Below are 18,893 nucleotides of genomic sequence, written 5' to 3'. Positions count from 1 at the left end.
TTACACCTGTAATCCTAGCATTTTGGGAGGCCAAGGCAAGTAGATCATCTGAGGTCAGGAGTTCAAGACCCGCCTGGCCAACATGGTAAAACCCTCTCTACTGAAAATACAAAAAATTAACCAAGCGTGGTGGAGTTCACCTGTAATCCCAGCTACTCAGGAGGCTGAGGCAGGAGAATCACTCAGACCTAGAAGGTGGGGGTTGCGGTAGGCCAAGAACGTGCCATTGCACTTCAGCCTGGGCAACAGAGTGAAACTCCATCTAAAAATAAATAAATAAATAAAATGAGCCCTAGAAGAGTAAGGAGATTTAGAAAGAAGCAATCTAATAAAATTATCTATATGAGATTAATATCAGTAACAGTTGACAAGGAAAAAGGAAAGAATCAGTGAGGAAGATACCAGATCATAATTGAGAGTTCAACTACTTCCACAGTAGGGATACTGTGTCATATTCAAGTTTTACATATATTTTCATGTTTTAATTTAGAGGATTTTTGTAAATAGAAAGGGAGGCTCCGGAAGGGAGAGCTCCCCCTAAACCTTTGCTAGAGCCGGCTCCCTGATATGAATGTCCAGTCAAGGCAACACTCCCACCATAGGATAGTGTGCTCAAGTCAATGGCCGGACATTTTCTGAGCTGTGACTACATCTTTTCTAAACACAAATAATAACACCACCAAAGAAGGCATACCACCTGCAGCAAGTGGTAAATTCTCAGGATCCTGCAGTGGCCTTTCACTTCCAGTACCAGCTTGTTCCCCTCACCTTTGTGACCCTCCTAAGCAGGTTACGTGCTTAGACAGAACCTTGATGAAGGATTCTTCTCTCTTCTGTGTATCCGTAAGGGTCATTTCACACTTCTACTTGGATGAAGTTTCTTGAGAGATGCTGGGACTATTTTGGGTTTGACTTTGTTTTGGGGGGGTTTTTTTGTGGGAGTTTTTTATTTTGTTTTGTTTTAGAGATAAGTCCTCACTCTTGTTCCCCAGGCTGGAATACAGAGGTGCAATCATGGCTCACTACAGCCTTGAACTCCTGGGCTCAAGTGATCCTCCCACCTCGGCCTCCTGAGTAGCTAGGCATGTACCACCACACCTGACTAATGTTTTTTATTTTTTGTAGAGATGGGGGTTTTGCCATGTGGCTCAGGCTAGTCTTGAACTCCTGGACTCAAGCAGTCTCCCACTTCGGCCTTCCAAAGCACTGAGATTATAGGCATGAGCCAACATGCCCAGCCTGAGAAACTCAATTCCTCACACCTAATTATAATCTGGGATCGTTTTAGTCATATATGATCATACAAAATAGGCTCTGATGATGCAATGGTAACATGAGGGCAATCAACTGATTACAACCAGCTAAGCATGTTTGGAGTGATGTCCAAGCAACCCTTTGAGCTGGGACTGCCATGACTCACAGCTAAAGTAAATCCAGGATTTAATCTAATTCTTATAAATATTTCACTGAGACAAGCCAAATACTTTATATATGACTTGACTACAAAAATGCATACAGTACAGAGTTTAAATTTTTTCTTACAACCTGAACTATTAACCACAAAAGGAATTCTGAGATGTTTGCCTTCTCCTGCCTTGGCCTTCCATAGGCAAAAAGAGAAAAAGTTTTTTACCTGGAAAGCCCCAAGCAAGTTCAAAGATTTGGTGTTTTGTTAAAGAAAAATCTGCTATGATGTATGAGCAGAAATGCAGGAGTAGGAATGCAGAACTTACTAGGCTGGGCCCTCCACACAGTAGTTATATCACTCCGCCTTGGCCCTGGGACATTACTCTAAGGTTGTTAGTTGCCCCAAGGGGACCACAGCTAAAAGTATCTCTTCCATAGGAAAAAAAAAAATGAGTTCTTAGAATTCCTCTTAAGTCGTTTGGTCAGTTTCCTAAATTTGGCAGTTCCTTGATCCACCTAATGCAGTGCACACAGAGACTCCTGAATTACCTTTATCTGGTTTTGGTATCTTGGTCTGTCTGTCTCTCTCTCTCCTTCTCTCTCCCTCTCCCTCTCCCTCTCAACTGGAACTCGGTATTTTAAAAATACTCTAAGAATGAGTGGAGATCTTAGAAGTTTCATTTTAGTAACATAGCTCAGTTGAAGATAGCTCTGTGGCAAAGAGTATAGAAAGAGACTACACCAGAGTCACAGTTGGTCTTTTTCGTCATTTCTAAAAGTGCTGCAAATTTTCTATTGGTTTTACAAAATTAATTCTCCCGATTGTGATAGAGAAAAGTGACACTCTTTGGTCACACACTGGCCAGTGCACTGAAGTCAGATGAGGTCGGAAAGTAGGAAAGTAACAAGAGAATCTCTTGCCCCGCCTCCCGCTGTCCCCACCCCCCCATAAGTCGATCTTCTTATATATCCAGATGGCAATGAAAGAGATCACATCCCAAATTTATTTAGGGAGTTCCAATTAAAATTATTATACAGAATACTGATATTGGAATGAAAATGAAAATTCAACCCTTTCACAGGTCATACTGTTCCAAAGAGAGATGGGAGTCTTGAGGCCAGGTCTGGACTGAGTCTGTTGCCACTAAAACCAGGTCCCCGTGAGTTGGCCCACTTTTAAAATAATGCCCAGAGTGCTTTGCAACAGTCAGAGTCTATGTCGGCAGCAGCATTTTCGTTCCATTACCTAACCACCACCAGCCCCTAGAAATGTTTTTTTCCTTGATTTAGTAAGATCTTGAACTATTCCCAAACTTCCGTTGCTCCAAAATGAGGCAGAAAATCAGCAGACACAACCCCCACCACCCAATGACACTGATACCCTGGAATGGGGAAAGGGTGTAGGAGAGATTCAGCAGGTATCAGAGCATCTCCCTCTGAGGGGACCCTACATGGAAAGCCGAAATTATGGAAATCTTCCAGGTGAAGAGGTCAGCCCAGGCTCCTGGAAACCCGATAAAAATAATGTCCCTGACTTCCCGGAGACTCATCCCTGAGGCCCCCACAACTTCAGCTCACCCCTTGCGCAGCCCCTAAACCCCTCTGCTTCTCCACCTCCCATGTAGTTTTCAAACCACCCCTTCTCTCCTCCATGCTAATGCCTTCTCCTTTAAGTCTCACAAGCTCCCTGTAGGGAAAAGGGAAAATAAACACATACATGAATGAAAACTTCAAATTTTCTAAGTCTTGCTAAACTCAAGTATGGGACCAGAGTCAAAAGATGGGACTATTTCTATCACAACACAAGATCTCTTTTGCCCTCCACATGGTTTTTGGTTAAAATATCAGTCTCAGGACACAAGTAACTGCAAGGCGGCAGTGGCTGTCAAGATTCGATTTGGGGGTTCAAGAGGGTTTATACCTCCCTCTCCCATGGTTTCAAGATAAGCCATGTAGAAGTACTTCACTCAGTCACCAATATATGCAGTGCACCTCATCCAGACCCACAGTTAAAGGAGACCCAGACTCTGTGTCATTGTCCTCATTGTCTCCTTCCCCACAGCCTCCTAATGTCTCACTTGAATAGACCATGTGACAACGCTGCAACTCAGTTGCAGGAAGCTCCCTTCCTCAGTCTTCCACCTTTCTCTTCTTCCACTTTCCACACTGAGGTTGCAAGGAGATTTCTAAACACCACTCTGTTTCCCTGGTCAGGTTACCCCATGCTTAACTTTTTAGTGCCTTGCCATTGCCTTCAAAATAAAACCTAAACTCCTGAACAGCATAATAAATTACTGACAGTTTCCCAAATATACCATTCCCTCAAACTCTGCAGCCTTTGCTTATGCTACTCTCTCTGCCTAGAATGCTTTCCTCTTCACCTGGGGAACTCCTACTGGTACTTCAAAACTCAGTTGAGATGTCACCACCTCCTGGCAGCTCTCCCTGACTACCCACCACCCCCACACTCTGGGTTAGATGTCCCTTCTTTCTGTTCCCTTAGTACTTTGTGAATGCCTCTGTTATAGCAAAGATACATTGAGTAGTAATGGCCTTATTTACCCACTTTCTTTCCAAATAGACTGAGAACTTATTGTACAAACAAATGATACCATTTATCTCTATATCCCCAGTTGACTGTCTGGTACATAGTAGGTACTCAGAAATTATTTACTGAATGAAGACACTCAAAACCTAGGAGGGAAGACAGAGACTCATGAATCTGTAATGAGGCATAATAAATAGAGTGGGGTGCCATTACTACTGAACAGAGAGAGTGGACATCTCTGCTTGTGAAGAGCATAGGGTCGAGGAAGGCACCTATAGGAGAAGATTCTTAGGACCTTCAGAAAGGACAAGAAATCACCAGGCCTGTGGGGAGGAGGAGAAAAAAGAACAGCAGTATGTGTATGGGCCTGAATGCCTTAGTCAGCAGGACACATTTGGCAAGCTTTTCCTTAGAAGAATGACTCTGGTGACAATGAAAAGAGGTTGGTGGGAGAGTGACAGGGAAATACTGGAATAACCACGTAAAGGCCTGAATTGAACTTGTGAGCAATGGGATACATATGAGGACAGGGACAGATGCGGAGAAGTTGAGAAAACAAGGAGTGTAGCGTGACCCCCAGGTTTCTGCTTAGGTGAATGGTGCTGCCATTAACCAGGATTGAGAATTGAGAGGAAGAACCACTTTGGGAGAAAGGTAGTTAGCCCTGTCTTCTGCTTCTACTGCTGTTGACTTGGAGTTGCCTGTTGGACAGACAACAAGGTGAAAATGTTTAGTGATCAACTGGACATGTGAGTCTGAAGCTCAAAAGAGAGTCTAGCCAGGAAGGAGCACTTTTTCTATATGTAGCTTCATCGGAACTGCTGTTTTACTTTTTCAATTTAATTCTGTGCCATGAGGTTTCTGTTGTGGGAGAGGGCTACTTGGGGAGGGATAATTGGTCCCATTTCTGCCTCTGGCTTAGATACATGGCCTCTGGCAAACTATTCAACTTCAAGTTATGCCTGTCGCCTCAGAGGAAAGGAGACAATTAAGGAAACTTGAAGAAAGCTACTAGCCCTAAAACAGTTAAGTTTGTTCTGTCTTCTTGGTTTTTCTGTGGAATGTGAAGTCATGCCAGTGAGGTAAACCTCATCCATTGCCCCAAATCCATACTTCCAAAGGCAGCTGAGTATACAAAAGGAGGTCTTTACCTTCTGACATTGGAATCCTCCTTACCCCTTAGAGAATCATCCTTAGGTAGAGATGTCATTTCCTTGCTACAACATGTTCTTCCCCCCGACTTTGGGGGTCTTGTTTTTATGCTCTCCTGCCATTGTGATGGAAAATTTGTGTTCCTATTCTCAGCCAGCCTGCAGCATCCACACTGATAATGATTAGCGATAGAGAGTTTTTCTACAGTTCTGTTTGCATTACAGAGTTTAGACTGAGATCTGCTTTAAGGTACCTAACTAAAATAGCATTTTTGCAAAGCCACTCATTGTGCTTTTGCTGGTTAATTTGTCTTATGTTACTTGCACTGAGATGAGACATTTTTTAATTCTAGGGTTCCTGACAGTAATGGTACTGTGGGAGTTACATGATGTGCTCATGGTTGAACCTCCCTTATTTCAACTATCTATTCACAAATGCCAAAAGGGAATTGCTTATGGAACCCAGTCCAAAAGGGAATTGCTTATGAAACCCAATTCAGGAGGAACTGGTATTTAACCAGACAGCTTCTGGCAATCAAGTGTGAGCATGGCAAAGATTTAGCCAGGGCATTAGTCACGTGGATAGTATGGAGAATCTCATTTTTAATTCAAGGGGCTGTGATAGAAAACTCATGATCAAATGTGAATATCAGCCAACCACTGTTTACAAAGAAGGCAAATATCACAACAGGACCCAGGGAAATTTAAATGATACATACAAAAATTTCTGAGAGAAGCACAAAAACCAATCAGTTTATCCAACATGCTGAATTGGATGCTGCACTAAGTCAAAAGTTGGCAATAGATTCAATGAAAAGGCCTTGGCCGGGCGTGGTGGCTCAAGCCTGTAATCCCAGCACTGTGGGAGGCTGAGGCGGGCAGATCACGAGGTCAGGAGATCGAGACCATCCTGGCTAACACGGTGAAACTCTGTCTCTACTAAAAATACAAAACATTAGCCAGGCATGGTGGCGGGCGCCTGTAGTCCCAGCTCCTCGGGGGGCTGAGGCAGGAGAATGGCGTGAACCCAGGAGGCGGAACTTGCAGTGAGCCAAGATGGTGCCATTGCACTCCAACCTGGGGGAGAGAGTGAGACTCCGTCTCAAAAAAAAAAAAAAAAGAAAAGGCCTTAAAATGTTTACTTCTTGTTTCAAAGCAAAGGTGCCAAGTTATTGTGAATTTTAGTATCAGACATATGCCCTAATTTTTAAAACAATGCTAACTAGTTTACAGTCTCTGCCATAAGAAGTAATAAGTAACAGTAAAAGTAACATATGGCTGCAACCTTCGTGGTCTGATATTTTCATTTCTGTAAAGGTAAATAAAGTTTGGTGATCAGATTCAGGATGCAGCCAGGGATTAGCCTCTTCCAAGAAGCAGCAGGCTATCACCAAATTATTTGGATGCTCTCAGGTCATCTAGACATGCTTTTTTTTTTAATCTGTTGACAATGCAACTTGAGTAAAACCATCTTTGACTGACTTAATTTTTCTTCAATCAACAGGTAGGAGATCAAATCATCGAAATCAATGGGGAAAGCACAAGGGACATGACACATGCCAGAGCAATAGAACTCATCAAATCTGGAGGAAGACGAGTGAGGCTGCTGCTCAAGAGAGGCACGGGACAGGTCCCAGAATATGGTGCGTTCCACGTTTTAATTCATCCTTTTGCTCTTCCTTCTGTGAACCTGAAATGCTTATGCTTATTTATAAAACGACATCAGCCCTCTATTTCTACATAAATATATATTTAGCTATCAATAGGTACACACACACACATACACACACACACACGTATGTTTATGCCCAGGAAATAAATGTGTGTGAACTCTTTCTTTTGCTCCCTCCATTAAGGAATGTTTAAAATATGACATGTAGGACCTTCCAGGGCATCTCTGAGTGTGCGAGGAGATCTAGCACCCCTTAAATATTAGAACTTTTACAATTTGACTGATGGTCTGCTGTTCATTTGAGTACACAGTAATTTATCAATTATTTCCTAACACTGTTTGTGCATCAGACTATCTCAAAGGATTTGTAACTGGGGCCAGGGACCAGCAGCATATCTTCAGGGTGTGAAATTTAAAATGTAAACTTCAGTTCACGCAATGGTTGCATTTCCTTGGCATTTAGGAATTATTCTGAAAATTCACTCCTGTGTTGTGTTTCTGTATGCTTTTGAGGAAGGCTTTAAAGCATGTTTTGATTCACAGATTTGTCTTCAAACATCTTTAAAGTTGTTGTTTCGCAGCAGCCCATTATAGACACTACTGACAACATAGCTCTAGTGTGTCCAAAACAGCTGAGTGGTCATTACATGAAAAACACCGAAACCTGAGGTGGTCTTTAAAGATAATCTCAGTGAGTGACAGACAGAAACAGAAATGCATACAGACACATCAGACTAGTGCAGATAATACCTGTTCAGATTAGGAAAACAAGATCTAACTGCTGACCTGAATAATGAGCTCTAAGTTGATTGAGATAAATTGACTCACTTTCCTCCTTCTATCCCCTACCCAAAAAAAAAGACTTCTAGGCTGGGCGCAGTGGCTCATGCCTGTAATCCCAGCACTTTGGGAGGCCAGGGCGGGCGGATCACCTGAGGTTGGGAGTTCGAGACCAGCCTGACCAACATGGAGAAACCCCATCTCTACTAAAAAGACAAAATGAGCCAAGCGTGGTGGCACATGCCTATAATCCCAGCTCCTCGGGAGGCTGAGGCAGAAGAATTGCTTGAACCCAGGAGGCAGAGGTTGCGGTGAGCTGAGACCACACCATTGCACTCCAGCCTGGGCAACAAGAGCGAAACTCTATCTCAAAAAAAAAAAATATATATATATATATATATATTTCTAAAGAGTACTTTTTCATTTCAGATTATTCTTTTTGCATACATTGTCTAAATAACTGACTAATATCTCCTTACTTAGCAGGGCAGATCTATATCCTGAGTTCAATTGAAATATCTAAACTCAAAGGCCTTAAATGCATTATATTTCCAGCATCTTGTGCACCCCTCCAAGCCTACAAAGAGAGCTAGCAAGCCTTCACAGTAAGTCAAAAAGCATTCAGAAGCTTCTGTAGGGCTGGCTCTAGGCCCAAGGAAACATTTCATCCCAGATTCCTACCCTTAATGCTTGAATCTAATAAAATATTTTAAATATATATGTTATCAATAAGCACAGGCATGATCCTGCTAAAATGTACCAGCATTAATCCCTTTGTAAAGAATCTGAACTCTTGGAATAGAATAACTTTTGCACTGTAGAGCACTGACTGACTCAGTAATATCAAAGTGACCTGTGAAATTCTATTACTTCTAAAACATACCACCTTTAACGGTATGCTTCACTCCATGGTGAGACGTGAATATTATCTCTACCCAGACATTTTCATAGAGTTAATATTGTTCTAACAAGTTTATCTTTAAAAAGTTAATCCAACCAGCATGACTATCCTGAGCTTTTCATTTTTCTGTAGAATCGCTATTGGTCCACACTTTCTCAGCATCCACTCATCAGCTGCTTGTCTGTAGTGAACAAGTAGAACATACTACTGATCAACCTGCGGCATCACTCAAACTGTAGTGAACAAATGTGAAGCTACCTTAGACTATCATGAGGAAGAAATAAAAACATGTTTTTGAACAAGACAAAAATTCAAGATCATGTCAACAGTATTTCATTAATTCTTAACATCACTCAAAAATATATGATTACAGTGAAATTCTCAAATGAACCAGAGTTTTTTAAATATCTGGGCACACCCTTTTTTTTTTTTTTTTTGAAACAAGGTCTCTGTCACCCAGACTGGAGTGGAGTGGTGTGATCTCAGCTCACTGCAACCTCCGCTAACCAGGCTCAAGCGATTCTTCAGCCTCAGTCAGCCTCCCAAGTAGCTGGGACTACAGGTGCAAGCCACCAATGCCCAGCTAATTTTTTTGTATTTTTGTAGAGATGGGGTTTCACCATGTTGCCCAGGCTGGTCTTGAACTTCTCAAAACAATCCACCCATCTCAGCCTTCCAAAGTGCTGGGGTTACAGGTGTGAGCCACCGCACCCAGCCTGGGCAAACTTTTGAGTGGCCAATCATCAACATTGTTAACTGTAGCAGTATTGCAGAATTTCTTCTAAATATATTCCTCTAAAGTGTAACGTTAAATTATACTTGCTAGTAATATCAGCACTTGTCCGCTACTTTTGATATTAAATTTAGATGGATTTTGACTGTAAAAAAATTTAGAGATGATGTCACAAAAGAAAGAACGTAATAGCACGGGGCAATCTCCTTAAAGGAAGTAAAACAATAGTCAAACGAGATAAACGTTAGTTCTCTGGGAAAATCTAAGCTGAAAGGTGAGTGGTTACGCATAAGAAACCAAGATTAAGGATCATAGCATCTTTGAGGATAATGTCATCAAATGTTATTTCTGGAACTTCACAGTGACTGATGGGTGGGGAGATGGGACCCAGGAGTCCCCAAGACCACTTTCACATTTAGAGATTTTCTAGGAGGCCTCCTGGAGCACAGAACATAACTGTGCCCACAGCTAAGATTTATTACAGCAATATAGTGAAAATACACACTGGGCTCACAAGGGAAAAGACACAGGCGGGGTCTGGAGGAATCCACACGCGGGCTTCCTTATGCTCTCTCTCTCACACGCGGTGTCACCCACAACACTCTTTCCACCCAGCAACAAAAATGCAGCAACGTATGTGTGACATTGCTCCTCAGGAAAATTCCCTGCAGACTCAGTGCCCAAGGTTTTCACTAGGGCTGGTGATGCAGGGACCCTCTGCCTAGCACATACCACACTTCCAGACTCCAAGAAGCAAAGCAGGCTCAGCACAAACCACACTGATTGTACAAACAGTTTAGATACAGCGAGACACTCTTATAATTTAGCAAAAGGTTTACATTAGCTTAGAGGATGATTTACCAGTCACATTTCCAGGCACCAGCCAATGGCCAACCTCGAAAGCTGGCCTTTCTAAGGAGAGCAGTCTCAGGCCTGCTCTGTTAACCTTTTCTGCACCAGAAGCAAGCCAGAGAAGTGGCCACATCTATGAAAGTCACACTATACAAGTGACTGCTACATCCAAGGAGTGCCCACTGCTAGGAACACCATAATTCCTCCAGCATCAAATAGACTATATCATGAAACAGAATTTCTTGTCTTCTTTCACCACCTTGATGCTTTCATGTAATAAAGGAATTATTTTTGTCTAAGATAAACTAGAGTATATCTTAATAAATTCTTAAGTAGCAGAACTGGGTAACAGCAAAATAATAGCAACAATAACAACAAAAGAAAGTTCTTATGGAAAAGGAAAATTAAATACTTGAATTTACCAGTAGATATAGCCAAGATTATAATCCTACTTTTTCCTAATACACCCTAATCATGGGAAAACTGATTTTTCTTAAACCATTCCCTATGGAAGGATTTCAACCAGCCCTCTTGTTGATACCCCTATGATTCAAAATTCAGGACAGCTTTGAAGCAAGACCCTTATCCGGACTTCTGGACATGTCAAAAAAAAAAGGCTGATTTCTGTCAAGAGAAATAAAATCTCTCACTCTGAGTTCTTAAGGTGATCTGTGACCGAGAGATAAGCCTAGGTACCATTGAAAAAATACCAAAGGCGATCTGTCAGAGCATGGACTAAACAAAATCAGCATGACTCCAAGTGAGCTGGGGGAAGGAACAAACATGCTGCAAATATGTCATCTCTAATTACCCAAAGACGAAATGTCAGGTGACACCTCAGCCAGTTCAGAGGCAGAAATCAACAAACGCCACCCCGAAAGTAGTGACTGCACACAGAGGCTGTCGAGCAGCTGCAAGGGGAGTCGGAAAATGATAAGGGCTTTGAAGGAGGAGTTGCTTTCATAGTTAAGTCCTTGAAAGACAAGCTCGGGAGATAGATACTTCAACTCCACTCCAGTCCTCAGGATAAGAATTTGTTGATTGTAAACTCAGTGGGAAGCGTGAGTTCCCCTCCCCTGATACACATCTCAATGCCATACTGAGAAGAGAATCAAAAGATGATGCATCAAAAGCAATGCCCTCCTTCACCCTGGTTATTGCTATTCAAATGAAATCCACAAAGGTTAAGAGAAAAGGAAGTATGCATCATGGTTGTAAAACTGCACAGGAATAAATTATACAGATTAGCTGCCTGCCTTGAAATGCAGGCGTCCTTCATTAGCATTCAAAGAGTACAACACGAACATACACTTGATTTATCAACTGAGCCACAGAGTCAGGGCCAAGGTAAATAGAGGTGCCACTGGATGAAAAAATTCCCAACATAAGCAGTTCAGACCAAAGTGGAGCCTTTCCCTTGTTGATGTCTGCTGTTCAAAGTTAATCAGAATAAAGCAAAACATAATAGAAACATGCTTTTTACTCTGGGTTGGTACTCTGGCCTGTTTATTCTCTTAAAAAGCCACCGGGCAGGGCTTTATGAATAGAACACTGAAGAGAGTCCAATTTAAGTGGGAGTCTCAGTGGCCTTAGGAGGCCAGGCAGGGTTAAAAAGGATGAAGCAGAAATCTCACAATGAAAATGGCCCAGCAACAACTAACGCCACACACCCACACAAAGGGGAAGAAACAGCCAATCAGTGAATTATACTTCTGCCTATGCTTTCATTTTCAAAGTTAATCATATCTTTAATATAACAGGTATTGACTTGACTACAAGCACTTGGTAAATGAAATTGTTTACATTTTGTAAGTATAATAAAACTGCACTAACTGGAGAAACAGATCGATCTGAGCTAGTGACTATAGCTAAAGACATGAATGGACCAAACAGTTGTTTAGTTAAAAGTCTTCCTTTAATCAGTAAGTTAAAATGACTTTCAACAATTATATTAGAGCAGCAGGTGAAGCAGTACTGGCCTCTATGTAGATAGCAATAAGTAAGGGTCATTTGTTTATTCTTCTTTAAGAATATATTGCCAGCCAGGCGCAGTGGCTCACGCCTCTAATCCTAACACTTGGGGAGGCCAAGGCAGGAGGACTGCTTGAGCCCAGGAGTTCAAGACCAGAATAAGCAACATAGGGAGACCTTGTCTCTACAAAAATAAATATAAATAAATTAGCCAAGTGTGGTAGCATACACCTGTGGTCCCAGCTACTCAGGAGAATCACTTATGCATAGGAAGTTGAGAATGCAATGAGCCATGACCATGCCACTGCACATGAGCCTGGGCAACAGAGCAAGACCCCATCTCAAAAGAAAGAAAAAATATTGCCAAGTAAACATTATAAGTATAAGTACGCCGTTATAATCTTTTTTGCTATTATCTGCTGAGCACATCCTTTCTTCCCTCTAATAATACAAAAATAAACTCCAGACAATATATTCCTACCAAGTACTCTATATGGAACAAATCCTGTGATTAATATTATTAGTTGATATAATTAATATTTCCTCAACTAAACCAGATTTACTGAACACCTACTATGTGCAGGATGCTTTGCAGGCACTGAAGGTAAAATACAGTCCTGGTCCTCCATGAGCTGACACTAATAATGACACTAATAGTGACACTAATAATGAAGAAATGTGTTTTTAGCAGAGTAGTGACTCATAAAAAGGTCTCAAAGGATCTGCTCTCATGAAAAACATTTAAATGGGTTTTATTAATTATTTGTAAAATTTAACAAGTACTTCTAGAGTGTTAAGAATCCTTGAAGAGCACTTGGCTTCTTCAGTTTGTTAAGAATTTCCTTTATAATATTTGTGCTAATAATTAGTACTTTTTCTGAAGAAAGAACTTGCTGAATGTGGGTAAATCTCTACCGAGACCTTGTCTGAATTATTCTAAATTCTAATTGAGCCAAAACTTCATCTATCAAATTCACTCTTCACCTCCTGCGGCTGTCAGCCACTTCTGGGAGCCTGGACGTGTTACCTCACATCCTGGGTCTGCCTTGGTGTGCTGATGATGTGCCCCCTCAATAAAAGACAAAGGAGGGCCACCATTGCCCTAACCTCTTCTTCAGAGACCACATTGATGGAAGCTTTAAGTGGCTCCATAGCCTTGGCACTAATTCACCTGCATTTTTAATAGGGCAAAAGGTGGCTTGCTGCAATAATAAATTCTGAAATTTAATTTCAGCTTCTGACATTCATGGTTGAGCATATCTTCCTTTTCCATGAGAGGTTCCACAAATCACTCAAGAACACCTTCCACCGCATAACAGAAAATGATAAAGCACCTAGGGAAGGGGACAGAATGTCTGGCAGAACCCTGGGTTATATCATACAGAGAACAGGGTTCTTCCTAGCTGAAAGGCTCAGGATGCTCTCTGCAGCATTTAGGCAACCCCAGGAAATCCACTAACCATAAAACCTGCAATAAATAAGTTCCTATTTCATGGAGCCAGAAACAAGGGCTTTCCTTTTTTTTTTTTTTTTTTTTTTTTTTTTTTTTTGGCGGTGGGGACAGGGTCTGGCTCTGTAGTCCAGGCTGGAGTGCAATGGCGTAATCTCGGCTCACTGCAAACTCCACCTCCCAGGTTCAAGCGATCCTCCTGCCTCAGCCTCCTGAGTAGCTTGGACTACAGGTATGTACCACCACGCCCAGCTAATATTTTGTATTTTTAGTAGAGACCGGGTTTCACATGTTGGCCAGGATGGTCTCAAACTCCTGACCTCAGGTGATCCACCCTCCTTGGCCTCCCAAACTGCTGGGATTACAGGCATGAGCCACCGGGCCTGGCCAGGGGTTTTCTTAAAGAACACAACACTGAATTATTTTTCCCCACTGCTCAGCGCAAACCTCATTTGCTATTGTAAGTGATTTTAGGATGAAGATGAAATCACATTTCTTCCCATTGTCTTATTGAAAATCATGGCCTATAATGATATTTCTTCTTTTTTACATACTCTTACATGATTTGCAACCTGCATTTTTCTTTTTAAGGATATACTGTGCCCTGCCCACAACCTGCAAGTCCTAATTTATTAGGTATTTAAGACTCTGATAAAAATATATTAGACCAGACCGGGTGCAGTGGCTCACGCCTGTAATTCCAGCACTTTGGGAGGCCGAGGTAGGTGGATCACCTGAGATCAGGAGTTCAAAACCAGCCTGGCCAACATGGTGAAGCCCCATCTCTACTAAAAATACAAAAATCAGCCGGGTGTGGTAGCATGTGCCTGAAATCAGCCAGGTGTGGTGGCATGTGCCTGTAATCCTAGCTACTCGGGAGGCTGAGGCAGGAAAATTGGCTTGAACCCGCGAGGCGGAGGTTTTAGCGAGCCAAGATCATGCCATTGCACTCCAGCCTGGGCGACAGAGCAAGACTCCGTCTAAAAAAAAAAAAAGTACATATATATATATAGTGACCAAGACATCTACCAAGAAGAACCTGTTTAGCTCTTAAGGTCCAGCCTTCCTCAATTCCCAAACACTTAAGTTGTGGAGGAGATGAGTGAATAAAGAGGTATCTTTCCCAAACTCCATCAAGAAACGCACCCATATAGATCCTGGAAAACCTAAAGGTACCAGCTCCTCTAGTAACCCATCATGGAGAGTCATATTTTAGGATCTAATAGGAACATTCCCTTCCTCGCCCCAACATGAAGCTGAGCTCTCCCACAAGAGGACTGCTTTCCTAAGAGTCCAGGAGAAAAGGCAGCTGTCTTAGTGGAAACATTGCTGAATACTTTAAGAACTTTGGAGCAGACCTTAAAGAAGTCACCAATTTAAGAAAATGTTTTTTTTTGTTTTTTTTTTTGTTTTTTTTTTTTTTTGAGACGGAGTCTCGCTCTGTTGCCCGGGCTGGAATGCAGTGGCCAGATCTCAGCTCACTGCAAGCTCCGCGTCCCGCGTTTATGCCATTCTCCTGCCTCAGCCTCCCGAGTAGCTGGGACTACAGGCGCCCGCCACCTCGCCCGGCTAGTTTTTTGTATTTTTTAGTAGAGACGGGGTTTCACCATGTTAGCCAGGATGGTCTCGATCTCCTGACCTCATGATCCACCCGTCTCGGCCTCCCAAAGTGCTGGGATTACAGGCTTGAGCCACCGCGCCCGGCCGAAAATGTTTCTTACACTACGGGGGATTATGGGGTGAGGAGCTGAGATTGAGGATGAAGGGACGAGATCAAATATGGAAACTAAGAAAATCGTAAGATGCAGAAGAGGAGAAAAATTAACACTTCTTTAAGAGGAATCAGAAGCCTCTCTCTCTTTCTCTCTCTCTCTGTCTCTCTCTCTCCTCTCTCTGTCTTCCTCTCTCTCTTTTTCAGTCTCTCTCTCTCTCTCTCTCACACACACACACACACACAGAGAGACAGAGAGAGAGAGAGAGTCTTAGAGAAATGATTCAGCCTTTTAAATACACAGATGCCTGCATTCCCTCTCGCTCTCCACAGATCCTCTGGAGATTCTGACTGAGTCAGTTCAGTCCAGGACAATGTTTTTTCAATATTAATGCCATTCCAGGGAATTCAGGGAATATCATGTCCTGGGGATTGCAAGACGTATCTGCTCTAGTTCCATTGTAAAGGCCAGGCCTGCTGAAGTTTCTACTTGTTGCCCTCTTTCTGTCCATGGCTTCCTGCTATTTGAGTGTGCCCCACCCCTTCAGCCTTTGCCCCTCACATCTGAATTGCTCTCCATTCTGACTTGTCAGCCCTTGCAACTCAGAGAAAGGAAACTAGGTTGTCCTCCCATTGTCCTCCCATTTTCCATATCATGCCTTTTTGACAATCTGAGCTCTCCTCATCACGGAGAGTCTGGCCCTGTGGTTCACAACATGAGAATGTTGATTCCAGAAAAGCCTTCGAACCTCTCAGCTGGACCCATTTCAAAGTTGGTGCTACATGCCAAAGCTGTTTCCTCCAGTCTAATTTTCTCTTGTCTTGAAATACAGACATTACAGAAAAGGTGTTGATCTTAAGGAGTTTAACAACAAAGCCCGGCTGCTCAAAGTACAGTCCAGTATCTTAAGACAAATTCCAGGGTAGGTCCAACCAACTGCCATAACCAGCAAGAGACCAGTCTCCAAAGCATCACTTCAACCAGGCCCGTGCCTACTGCCCTGTCCTGGCTTCCCCTAGTCAAATAACTCAAGCTTTCATTTTTTTAACTAAAGTAGTCTAAACCCCTCATTTCCAGTGGAAGAAACAGTGAGTCCATAAGGCCAGCTTTTTTTAAGACTTGATTTTTTAAGGCAGTTTTGGGTTCACAGCAAATTTGAGAGAAAGGCACAGAGATTTCCCATATACTCCCTGCCTTCATTGATGCATAGCCACCGCCATGATCAGCACCACCACCACTGTGTGCGTTTGTCACAACTGACAAACCTACATTGACACATTGTTATCACTCAGAGTCCACAGTTGACACTAGGGTTGGGTCTTAGTGTTGTACCCTGGGCTGCAGATCCTGACTGGTCCATGGTATTAGGAACCAGGCCACACAGCTGTAGGTAAGCAGTGGGCGATCGAGCTTTACTGCCTGAGCTCCACCTCCTGTCAGATCAGTGGCAGCATTAGATTCTCATAGGGGCGCAAACCCTACTGTGAATGGCACATGTGAGGGATCTAGGTTGCCTGTTCCTTGTGCAAATCTAATGCCTGATGATCTGAGGTGGAACAGTTTCATCCTGAAGCCATCCCCCTACCCCTACCTGGTCTGTGGAAAAACTGTCTTCCACAAAACTAGTCCCTGGTGCCAAAAATGTTGGAGACCACTGTTGTACATTCTATGGGTGCAGACAAATGTCTATGACATGTGTCCACCATTGTAGTATCATACAGAGTAATGGCACTGCCCTAAAAATGCTCTGTGCTCCATCTATTCATCCATTCCATCCACACTCACCCTGGCAACCAACAACCTTCTTATTGTCTCTGTATTTTTTTACCATAAGTCCAGATTTTTGTTATTCACAAACTGTCTACAGTCTTGCTCAAAGTTAGGATTGCCCCAATGTCCTGTTCTGATAAGAACTCCCAATATTTAACTATAAATCTTCCGTCAGGATCACAAATAAAATCATATAATGCCTTACTCCAGGCTTGAATTGTATCCTCTACAACAAAATCTCTAAACTTAAGAATCACACATTCATCAATGTGCTGTTTGGATTCAAGATTTTTTAATAGAACAACAAACACACACTTAGCCCAGACTAAATAGCTGTTAACTATAAAGTGGCTCAACAGTTGCTTTCAAAATAACCTGCTTTTACACTTCTGTAGCAAGGTCTCTGGTCTGTTCAGCATGAACTCTTCAACAGTGACCCTGGCCTTATTGGGATCCTGGGTTTTAGGATTGGACACATACACTCATAATGTATGTATTAATATGCCTAGCACAGTATGCAACTCTGTTTCTCACATTTCACTGCAGTTTCTACTCCAGCCTTCACAGCAATTTATTTCCAGCATGCTCTAGGCCCTTTTATTTGACCTTCTGGGCATGAGGTCTCCTAGCACGTGTATCTTCCAAGCCCAGTAAAGGCCATGTTTAAAACCAAATGAGAGCCTTCACTGTGTGACACTGAAACAGCTTGATCATTTTCACACAAAATTACTTGCATCTTGGCAGGGCTAAGTGGTAAACTCAATTAATAAATCCTGAAATTTAATTTCTACTTCTGACATTTATTGTTAAGCATGTGCTTTCTTACCACCCAGAGGTTCTACTTTCCATTTAACCTCGAGGTGTTAGGGCTCTGCCTGTACTCTCCCTTTCCTCAAACACACCATGCTATGAAAAATACCCCCTGTGGCAAAACCCAAAATTGATGTGGAGTGCAATTCCATTCTGCACATTGAAGCCGTGTATACATAGCGCCACGTGTGGAGCAAGTTGGGCATGTACATGGGGAGAATCAGTGTTGCTGGCAAAGAGGAAATCAGGCCTCAAAACATCCAAGCTGCATGGATTAAGTTCTTCTGATCACATTAACCTCACAATGAGCACATCCCCCTTATCTCACCCTGAGCAGAGCTGAGCGAACACAGGCAGGGCAGGGAGCAGTTGTTGCCTCTTCTAGGGGCCTGTCTCTTGGAAATTACTATCTAGATATTCCAGAATTTCTAGTACTTTGTGTAGGTAAAGAACTGGAGTCCATGATCTGAGCTAGATTCAGACCAAGAGAACCACAAAGAGGGTGGTTTCAAAGCACAACCCACAGCAGGTGAGTACAGTGGAAAAGAACAGGCAAGACACTGCTACATTTTTTTCCAGTTTTATTTTCTTCCAGAAAGTAATTACATCCAGCAAGTCAACTATGATTTTTTTTTTCTTAAGACAGAGTCTCACTCTGATGCCCGGGCTGGTGTGCAGTGGTGCTATCTCGGCTCACTGCAACCTCTGCCTCCGGGGTTCAAGTGATTCTCCTGCCTCAGCCTCCTAAGTAGATGGGACTACAGTTGTGCACCATCACGCCCAGCTAATTTTTATATTTTTAGCAGAGATGGGGTTTCACCATGTTGGCCAGACTGGTCTTGAACTCCTGACCTCAAACGTTCTGCCTGCCTCAGCCTCCCAAAGTGACTGGGATTATAGGCATGAGCCACCATGCCCAACCATGAACTTTGAATTTAATAAGAAAAATGTTAGTGGTAAGGGGAACTATATGAATTTATGAGATTATTAGAGAAAATATAAATATAAACGTGGGGACACTATGTATTTATTTTTATAATCCTTTTAAATTTTAGAAATGATTACTGTGACTGATTCTCAAATGACAGTTGATATCACTAAAACATCTCATTATTATGAGAAAAGCCTACAAGAAT

General features: G+C 42.4%; 1 protein-coding gene across 2 annotated transcripts in view; it reads left to right on the top strand.

Moving 5' to 3' along the window:
* Positions 1 to 18,893, top strand: part of MAGI2 (membrane associated guanylate kinase, WW and PDZ domain containing 2) — a 1,518,597-nt gene that overhangs the window by 1,449,083 nt on the left and 50,621 nt on the right. For both annotated transcript variants that reach the window (XM_030933117.1, XM_030933118.1), the window contains one exon: positions 6,611 to 6,749. In XM_030933117.1, the coding sequence (XP_030788977.1) occupies positions 6,611 to 6,749 (139 nt within the window). The remainder of the gene's footprint in view (positions 1 to 6,610; positions 6,750 to 18,893) is intronic.

The sequence above is a fragment of the Rhinopithecus roxellana genome, chromosome 6 (assembly GCF_007565055.1).
Source record: "Rhinopithecus roxellana isolate Shanxi Qingling chromosome 6, ASM756505v1, whole genome shotgun sequence".
Classification (NCBI taxonomy): domain Eukaryota; kingdom Metazoa; phylum Chordata; class Mammalia; order Primates; family Cercopithecidae; genus Rhinopithecus; species Rhinopithecus roxellana.
Note: the sequence above shows the minus strand (reverse complement) of the source record. Positions and strands in the feature narration are given on the sequence as shown.